The sequence below is a fragment of the Aspergillus chevalieri genome, chromosome 4 (genome assembly GCF_016861735.1).
Source record: "Aspergillus chevalieri M1 DNA, chromosome 4, nearly complete sequence".
In the NCBI taxonomy this organism is placed as follows: Eukaryota; Fungi; Ascomycota; class Eurotiomycetes; order Eurotiales; family Aspergillaceae; genus Aspergillus; species Aspergillus chevalieri.
Genome location: NC_057365.1, coordinates 3,222,429 through 3,232,314, shown reverse-complemented (window position 1 = coordinate 3,232,314; position 9,886 = coordinate 3,222,429). Strand labels below are relative to the sequence as shown.

The window sequence follows — 9,886 nt, the reverse complement described above, 5'->3', positions numbered from 1 at the left end:
CGCACAAAATTCCAACCATCATCCAATTTGCACATTTGTGCCTGAGCTTCTCAGTGGCAGAGAAGCTGCTGTGCACTATTTTCCATCATCACCGTATTTGGTTCAGCCAAAGTCAGGCACACTGAAACGAGAGAGCTCGGGCAAAGAGCAGGAAAGGTTCATGCATAGCAGATAACATAACCTCTGTATCCTGGGTGCTCCTGCATAGAGCGGCGGTATGACGCAGTGGAAACGAGTTCAGCCGAGTTCGGTCGACTTCCCAAGCCCTACTGAACACTGTCTGGAAATTGAGAACGATGTCGTCCAACAACACCTGACATATCTGGGGGCTGTTGTCTCAATAAAAATGCCCGCAGGTTCCAACACATTAGGGATGAAGCAATTGGTCCCGTTTAATTGCCTGTATAGCATTTGTTTCCGCTTTCCAAGTGCGTTGTAGCTCACGCAATGAGCACCCTGCGTAGCATTCTAGCAGGTCACCAGCTAAGAAGGCTTGAACTTCCTATCAGAGAGGTGGACGTGGTGTATCGGTCTTGAACATAAAGCCTGCTCTTTAAATATACTGAGCGTTTATAAAACATGTCGGTCTCGTGTAATTGTAGTTTGTATGTTACTTACGCCCCATAAAGTGCATGGCGTTTGCAAGAATTGAAAGCTGCAAGGTATCTCTGATCCTAAAACAACTTTCCCGGGATTATCCATACAACCTCATCATGAAGGTCTCTTGACTGGTCTGGTGAAAGGCGAACACTGCCGCGTGCTCCCTGGATATTCCGTTCTCGTACCATCTCTTGTAGATAAAGATGCCAGCGCACCGAAAAACGGCTTGAGGATTTATGATTGGGTGCTACCTAAATTGAAATAATTCTTCGCGTCTTTTTAGCTTTTGTCTCAGGCAGAACTGCACAATGGTAGCAACTGATGCCGCCTTCCTCCGATTTTCTGGATATTTGGTTCTTTTGGCGTACGCCAGCATTGGCCGAGATCGTAGGGTATCCGTCCTTTTCGTAGTCACCGTGTTTGACTGCTGGCCTCGGACATCCAAGAACATCAATGTTCACTCGAGCGTCTAGGAACCACGCCTTGGAAGCTGTCGCTGGGTAAACTTCCTGGTGTCGACTTGGCGGTCAAGCTGTTAAGCCAATCTTCATGGAAGAAACTGTAGCCATGAGGAAATAACCTCCCTGTCTTCCTTGTCTTTATCCCCAAATACGTGCATGATTCTCTCATCACACAGCCTACCAAAAGTTTGAATAACTTTCCACGCAGTCTCCGACTGAGCTTTGCACATAATCAGGTGCTTTCTCCGTTCAAACTTCGCTAAAAGGTCGAGGTCCGTGGGTACAAAGAGCCATTCTGGGTTGAACATAGCATCCCCTTGGTCTAACGCACTGTACCATGTCCCTCGTGGTAAGGGAAACTAGCTTGTGCCGGTCGAGCAGAGCGAGTATGGCCTCCCTCGTTTGTTTCCCAGTGCTGGGTGTAAATTGGATCAATGATGATGAATGCCGTTAATTCTCGTCTTCTCGGTATAATGTGCGTATCGAGGACAGCCAGTGGTCTTACTTCGGCGAAATAAATGGTTTGCATAACTTCCTCCTGTAGTTGTTTCTTTGGGACACAATGCAGTGATGGCATGTGAGTCCGAATGTCATTCGTATTCCAGAAGCTGGGTTCCTCAGCTCCACAAAGCCCCCCATCGTATCGGAAATTTCCTAAGCCCACAACTGCAGTTTCCAAGACATACATTTGGCAGCCCCCCTTGTTGAGGTCAACTTCGCTTCGTCTGACTCGTACTATACTATTGATCTCGATGGCGACCATCTGAAAGCTTCTTGGTCTTAGAGATGTCGCTCACGGGCCGCTTTCCATGATTTCTTGCTTCTATGATTGACGACTATGATTACTGTATTGGTTATTAGACAGTGTCGATGCTTCGCCCGCGTCGGTCGCAGCACCCAACTGTGCTGACTTGGTCAAAGTCCATGAATTGCGTGATTTTATTTTTGGATAGTCTCCCCTTTGTGGACCCTTGACTCTCTGCCATCATCCACTGAGCGCAACTTTATATTCTCATCTTCCGGATGTTCAACCACTTATTTCGACCGGAACATAGGATATTTGCCTTCTGCTCGTCGGTCCGCAATGTCGACAAGACACCGAGGATCGCTAGGTGTACAGTCCCATGTATCCAAATACCATGCATTGATTGGACGGGCCTCACTGGAATAGAGCACAAGTACGGGCCACCGACCCTTAGGTTTTAATTGCTAAACCATCTTCTATCTGGTGATGACTTCTATGATCACTATGTGTGCGAAGTCGTCTTCTGTGGTCGTTTGCACCAAGTTTCTCATTCTCACGTCCACAAGACGTTTTTTTTTTTTTTTTCGATCGAACAAGCGACCTGGTTTGGGGACGCGTATGCCAGCTCCTTATACTGATTCGTGTGTTGTATGGAGAAAACGTGAGAATGTCAGACATTTCTTGACCAAGGCTCTCAGTTTATGTAGCATCTATCATTGGTTGTACAAAATGGAACATAAATAAGAAACCAGGGCAGAAACTATTTTGCAGTATGCGGGCGGTCGAATAAATCAGATGAAGCTTTGCTGGGTATAATTTGCTAGAGATATGGCTGTCTGACAAGCTGACAGGTGAATGAATGTCTACCAAATAAAAAGTAAAACATTCACTTCATACACTTATCCCCCATACCAGCCCTATCACGCACCCGACTAAGTCGAATAAACCCCCCTCCCCTCCAAAACCTGTCTAAAAACCTGCAGCGACGTTTCCGGTTCTATCCAATCAGCTCTCCACTTTTTATTTTCATAATCCCTCGGGGAGAATAGTGCACTCACGATAATAAGGAACCTCATGCCCCGCCCCAAAAACCCTCAGAAACGTAAACCCCCCAACACTCTTGAACGTTCCCCTCTCCACGCCATCCACTGTATAAGGGACCAACTCCTTTCTCCTAAATTCCTCTTGCCGATCAAAGATAACAGCGTTCGCGACATTGTAGTTCCCAACCCAGTTACAGATCCAGTCCGCGTCGCCGGCCCAGAGGAGGACTTGCAGGCCGGATTGGATCAGCGTGGAGAGGGTTGGAAGGAGGGTTTTTGCATCTGTTATCACTCCTATTAGCATCCATTCCTTGTCTAGGCTATTACAGTAGGGTAGGCCAATATGGGAAGGAACATACTATCCCCCGTCCTCGCAAAATTCAACGTGACACCCCCCGCGCACTCCCTGAACCTTCCTCCCTTCGCCCCAATCCTCCCCCTCACATCCTCCCGGTTCAAATACCCCATATAGGTACCCGGCGGCTCCGGATCACTCTTCGGTTTCCGGATATCATAAACATTGAAATCCGCAGCTCTAGTAATCGGCCCCTCAATCTGGTTCGAACAGACCCTGTTCGCGGTCCTGCAGGACTCGTCTGTTCCTGTACTCGTGCAGTTGTGGACAGCGGGAAGGCAGGTGTTTTCGTATGTGGAGAGATATTTGTCTCGTTGGGCGGAGGTGATCAACGAGCGGTAAGTGTTGTTATATGCGAAGTCGATGTACGATTTTTCCTGGATGCCGGCATCGATCCAGGCGTTGTTTATGCCCAGGGCTACTAGGTTGATTATTTCGCCAGATAAAGAACCGTTGCGGATGAGTTCGTTTTGGGATTGAATATGGCTGGCGAAGGAGGGGCCGTAGTGGCCGCCGTAAGACTATCACTTCATTAGCCCTAGTTCATTTTTCCATGTAGCTATACGCATGAGCACTGGGAGCGCGGGGAGGGGGAAAAGTACCTCGGTGAAAATAGCAACATCCCTCCCCTCATAAACCCTAAACGCCTCAAAAAATGCCTGCAGAAACACCCACACATACTCTGCCGCACTCTCCGTACTATTGACATTCATCTCCGCGCCATCATTCCCATCCGCATCAGCATACGAAAACCCCACACCAACCGGCTGATCAATATACAGCATATTCGCAACCTCGTTGAAGCTATACGGATTGCGCACGGGTTCGTTAGAGTCTCCACCGAGCGGAAAATGGCACGGCCCGTTTTCTTGGAACAGCCCGATCATCGACGAGCAGCCGGGGCCGCCGTTGAACCATGTTGCTAGGGGGGCGGAATGGGGGGTGTGGCGGGACTCGAAGAACCTGTTTCCTCGTGAGAAACTAATAGGTTGTGCTTCGTTTCTTTGAATAGAAGGGTTGAGGGTTGGGAGGAGGAAGGGGGTACCAGAAAAACATATTTAAGCCCTCGCCCACGGACAAGTACCCCGAGTACTGGTTTACGTCCGGCGTTGTCTCGCAGATTCCTGAGTTATTGACGAAGGAGAGGGTTGCGCCGGTTGGGGCGTGAGTGAAGACGGTGTAATTTGGTGCATGTTTTTGGGTGTAGGGGAGTGTGTTGGCGGTGGTGGGGGTTGAGGTTGCTATTGATGCTAAGAAGAGCGTAAGCCAGAGGACGAACATAGTGGGATCTGTGTTGTGTAGTTGGGGGGGTAAAGTTGTGGAAGGGATGCATGGGCGTTATATATAGAGTGGCATTGCACAAGCTGCACGGTTGTTTGTTATATATTTAGGGTTACATTGCTGCAGGGTGTATGTACAACGGGACGGGTGCTTGCATGTTGTATGTGGTGTTCCACAAAGTTACAGGAGTGTGATTTGCGTGATTTTCTTGTAGTATGGAGATTGATGGTGAGGATACTAGTTCAAGTTAAGAGAGTCCGGTGGCAAGGAAAATGACAATTATCTCTGGCGAGACTATTCTAATGCATAAAACAACTCAGTTGTTAAAACCGGTCTAGCTAACTAAACATGACAAACAAAACAGGATCCATGTCCAAGCCATGCTTGGATAATATGCATATTGACCAACATAACAAAAGACAAACATCATATCATAACCCACAGACATCAACAAACAAAACCGCACGTGTTGAAATCCATATGGTATCTCAATAACCCCTATTCCCTAAATAAGACCCTCGAATGTATCACCTAATTGCGGACGTAAGCCTCCGGCTTAACATGCAAATGATCCCCCCTCTTCTCCGCCTGCTCTAGCACCGGAATCTTATTCGTATCTTTCAGACCCTCGTCACCGGTACTAGGAATCGCCAACGGACTCGGCTGCGGCGACGTGGAGGGCGTCTCCATCTTACTCTCGTGCTCGGTAAGACCCTTCCGGATAGCAAGGACGGAGTCGACGATGACTGCATCGATGCCTTCGTTGACCTGTCGCTTGACGTTTTCGGGCTCATTGTTGATGGCGCCGTAGGATACGCAGACGAGGCCTGATTCTTTGACGACACGGACCAGCCGTGGGCACAAAACCAATGGTTCGGCTTGGGACACAATGCCGAGGAGATTCCAGCGGGAGGCGAAGCGGACGGCTTCCTGTAGGGAAGACGCGCGGATGTCGTAGGCTGGGGAGGCGCCCGAGTCCGAGAGGAAGAGGACTGGGATGGAGGGCTGTTTGAAGGAGAGGAGGAGGCAGATGTCCGGGTTGAAGGAGGAGAAGAGCATGTTGCGGCCTTGGCCAAGGTCGTAGACTAGTTTTAGGACGGTGTCGACGAAGGAGTTGAGTTCGACGGCGTAGGTGTCCATTTCTTCTTGTTCGGATTCAAAAAGCATGGGGTATTCTGGTTTTGTTAGCGCTTCCATGAATAAGTTGGGATAAGGGGGGAGAGCGTACTCAGTTCAATGTTAAACCCGACAGACTTGGGCAACTTTCTAAACAACTCCTCCAACGTGGCAAACGGAGCCTGGATATGATTTCCCCGGGTATTCCCCTTGAAACCCTTCTTCTTGAAATCCCGCGTATGCTTAATCTTCTCATTCAATTCGGCAACATTATACTCCGACCCACCAACAGACATCGACCGCATGCGTCCACCACTCCTCTCCTCGCCGATAATATCCGCCCGACGAGGCGAAGCATTCTGGTTCGCGCGCATCGACCGGCTATCGCCCAGCTGCATGAACTGTTCCAGCGTGAGCGTATGCACAGGCGCATCGATACCCGTCTCGCTGACGAGGAAGTCGTGGTAGATGACCGGGACGTGGTCTTTGGTAAGTTGGACGTCGAATTCGACGTATGAGGCGCCTAGGTTGGCTGCGGCGATGAAGGATTGGATGGTGTTTTCACCGAGTTGGAGGGACTTGCGGCTTGCGAAGTTCTTGCCGAGACCGCGGTGGCCGATGACCATTGTTGAGGTGAGACTCTTCCAGTAGGTTTGATCGCGGGCGATGGACATGTTCGGGTGTTTGAAGGGAGTGACAATCAGGAAGTTGAAGGTCAATGAGCCGATGACTTCCAAGGTGTTGGCTGCGACGATAGGCACGGTGGAATCACCCTTCAGGTTCATCCGATGCGAACCCACACCAGGCTTAATGGACGAAAGCAACGCAACACCACGACCAACAATCTGATCCTTCGACCCCGCATACGTCGGAACAAGATCAAACAACAACCGCACCTTGGTCGGATCAGCTGCATGGAACACCATCGGCTCCGTGGAAATGTTATCTTGAACCGGTAGATCGATAATCTCTGGCTCACCATGCGCACCGCTGGCAGAGACAACAATCGACAACGCCGTGTCGAGCTGCGTGGAATGAGCATTTTCCATCGGAATCCGGTCCAGGTTCACTGCCTGCTGCGGCTTGCGGATGTCCATCGTGCCCAGGCTGACCAGGATCATGGCTTCATCGGTGAGATACCGATGTCCAAAAGACTTGATAGGTTCAGAAGCCCGTGGGCCAGAACTCCCTGGGGTGGTGTTGTTCGAGCGGCGCTCGGCCAGGGAGGACTGCGCTTGCGGCGGGGAAGAGGGAGTGAGAGCGGCAGGAGAGATAGCAGCGGGAGCGGGAAGGACCTCTGGCTCGGAGACTTCGGGTTCAGGCGTGACTTCGGCCAGACGACGGGCGATGTCAAGGTGACCGCGCAGAGCAGCATGTTCCTTGGCGGTCCAGCCAGACGAATCCGACCGCTCGAGATCAGCATTGGCTTCAATGAGCAGATTCACTACCGACAGTGCACCATCAACGCAGGCAATGAACAACGGAGTCCATGAATATGTGTACTCGAAAAGCTCAGTATCAGCTTTCTGGTTGTCCGTGCCATTCAGCAGGATACGCGCACACTGGTCGTGGCCAAAACGAGCGGCCACATGCAACGCAGTCTCACCCTGCTCGTCCTGGTAGTTGATGTCAACGCCAGCATCAACCAAGAGCTGCACTATATCGACAAAGTTGGCCTTGGTAGCCATGGCAAGCACAGCACTGGACTTGGGGACTTGCTTGCGGATGAACGCGCGTTCAGTGTTGCTCTCGCCCTTCCAGTTCTCGGCTTCCAGCAGAGTACGGGTGGTCAACGGATGGCCACCAACAACAGACAAGTGCAGCGGGGCCCAGCCATCATTGTCCTGCCATTCAACACCGTCGATACCGCCGCTCACGTCGAACATATCCCACGCCTGCAGGTGTTCGATGATGATATCGCAAACAACCTTGAAGCCGTACTGCGCGCCATAGTGCAGAGGAGTGCGGCCGGTGAGATCCTTGGCCAGGACAGCCTGACGTTGCTGCGGGCGCAGCTGATCGAGCAGATGCAACAACAGCGCAACAGCCGGATCGGAACGCTCAAGATGTTGAGGCTTCTCCGACTCCTTGATAACGGAGCGCGCGGGCTGCAATGTAGGTGGAGCAGCGGGAGTAATGTAGTTGGAGGCCTCGAGAGGAAAGTCGAGCACCATGGAAGCGGACTGCTCCGAGTCGGTAGTGGACTGCGCGCGGCCGATGGAAATCACTAAACGATGAACGCAGTTGCGCTTGTTGATATCATCGTCTTCTTCAAGATCATCATCAATGCGACCAAGCAAAGCAGTGATGCAAGCCTTAGACCGATAGTAAATCGACCGTTGCAACAAACTCTTCAGCACTCTCGGGAACAAGTTATCCTGCGCCTCATCGGCGGCCTTCTTCAGCGTCTCGATCAACTCCAACAACATATGCGTATCATCCGAGCGCAGCGCCTCATCAACAGCCGTCAACAAACTCGCGGGCACATTCAAATTCGGCCTCGACGGCCCCTTCTTCAACGACAACGACGACACCGTCGAACTCGCATCATCAGTAACCTTCTGGTCACCCAAAATCGACAGCCAGTCATTAATGCGCTTCAAGGCCTCAGAAACCCGCACATTCGATGCAAATGGAGCCGGATCAACCTTTGTCTCCAAATACGTCTTCTGACTCTGCCCGCCAACGCGCTTATCCAACTTCTTCGTGATCTTGATGAAACCTCGCCGATTCACCTCCCCGTACCACTGCAACTTGCGCAACTGCCCACGCAACTCCAGCAATGCGGCCAGCAAATCCTCCACATCCTCACCATCCAGCCTCTGTCGGCCATCGAGTGAATGCCCGTAACGGCTCTCGAGCAGCTTCAGACGGCGCGAGAAGTCGTGGTATTTCTTGTTGTAGAAATAATCGACGTCTTCGAGGTTGCGGTCGAGGGAATAGAAGAAGCCTAGAATGTGGTCAGGGGTTGTCGTGTCGACAGGGTCGACAGAGAAAAGTTGTGGTGTAGTGCCTCACCCGCTAGATCCGCCTCATGGTCTGCTTTGAGGTCCTCGGCGGCGGACTTGATGAGTTTCTTGAGGGGTTTGTATTTGATATAGGAGGCGCTCCATTCGGGGACAACGTTGCGGGGGAGATTGCGGCCGAACTTCATGTTGTTCTTGTGTATGGTTGTGAATAGAGGTCTCGAGGTGGTGGTCGTGGCGGTGGTCGTCGATTCTTAAGCGGAACTAAGGAAACGCCATTCGTCACGACGTTGTATGTAAGGAGATCTATGGCGAGTATGGAAGTCAGCACGTGAAGATGCGGTGGACAATGGAAGGGAGGATAACTACCAGTCGGAGAGCTTGATGGCAGCACGCTGTGTATGCCAGCCCGTGCCAGTGATCCGGCAGCTGATTCGATCGGAGATTTTCGAGTATCGTACTGTGAGAGTAACAGATTGAGTACACTGTGGACTATACTGTGCAATACTTGGAAATAAGAACAGAAATGATGACAGTGGCAAAGGCAAAGCAAAGGCAAGAACACGCCTCTTATAACCGACCAAGTATCTTCTTTGACTTCCCCCCATCCCGTGACCGAAATAGAAAAACCCTGGAAAAATCTCAGAAGTCGCCAAGCCCAGCCCACCGTCCCCACGCGTCCAAGGTCCAGACCCCCCACGCCCAATCAACTCCGCTGCTGGGTGGGGGCGAGGGGAGGTTGGCGTGGATCGCTGAATCCTACGGGCCAATTGGATCAAGTGGAGAGGAGGCGGTGGGACGAGCGGTGGGGGACCTGCAAGGGGGTAGCGAGGTCACGTGTGGCGGTGTGTCTGGGGTATTTAGCCTTGTAGCATAGTTGGTCATGGTACAGAGTACAGTAGTGGTCGATAGTAGAGCAGTGGTCTGGCACTATCGCCGTTAAGCTTTATCTACAGACTATCACTCCACACCCAAAAGTACTGTGGGCGCGGAACTGGACACCTGTACGTACTTTGGTGGTCGGCTGATGGCTTCATATGACCTCATTGACCGCCTCGGTAAATACTAGAATAATGACCAGGAATACGGAGTATACAAGTATAATCAGTTTAGCAAACAGATACACGTCGTCATCACCCCGAAATGAACGAATACCAACTCCATTGTATGCCTATCTGATAACAAATTCCCGAGCAGACGCCTCGCTAATCAATCAGTGCTGCCAATTGCATTCGCTCCTGATATCGGAAAATATGAGGGGTAGCCCCGCTCCACAGCGATCCAGCAAGCCAGCAAGCCAGTACGGTAAAAAAACGTCG

General features: G+C 51.2%; 2 protein-coding genes across 2 annotated transcripts; both read right to left on the bottom strand.

The window, feature by feature from the left end:
* Positions 1 to 2,738: 2,738 nt before the first annotated feature.
* On the bottom strand, positions 2,739 to 4,485 carry cp6 (putative carboxypeptidase S1; the record flags this gene model as incomplete). The annotated part of the gene is made up of 5 exons (XM_043279448.1): positions 2,739 to 2,803; positions 2,865 to 3,131; positions 3,209 to 3,725; positions 3,807 to 4,167; positions 4,250 to 4,485. 5 exons carry the CDS (start codon positions 4,483 to 4,485, stop codon positions 2,739 to 2,741), a joined length of 1,446 nt encoding a protein of 481 aa, XP_043137126.1.
* A 531-nt stretch (positions 4,486 to 5,016) lies between these two features.
* Positions 5,017 to 8,755, bottom strand: GDE1 (glycerophosphocholine phosphodiesterase; the record flags this gene model as incomplete). The annotated part of the gene is made up of 3 exons (XM_043279447.1): positions 5,017 to 5,660; positions 5,714 to 8,551; positions 8,620 to 8,755. 3 exons carry the CDS (start codon positions 8,753 to 8,755, stop codon positions 5,017 to 5,019), a joined length of 3,618 nt encoding a protein of 1,205 aa, XP_043137125.1.
* Positions 8,756 to 9,886: the final 1,131 nt, after the last annotated feature.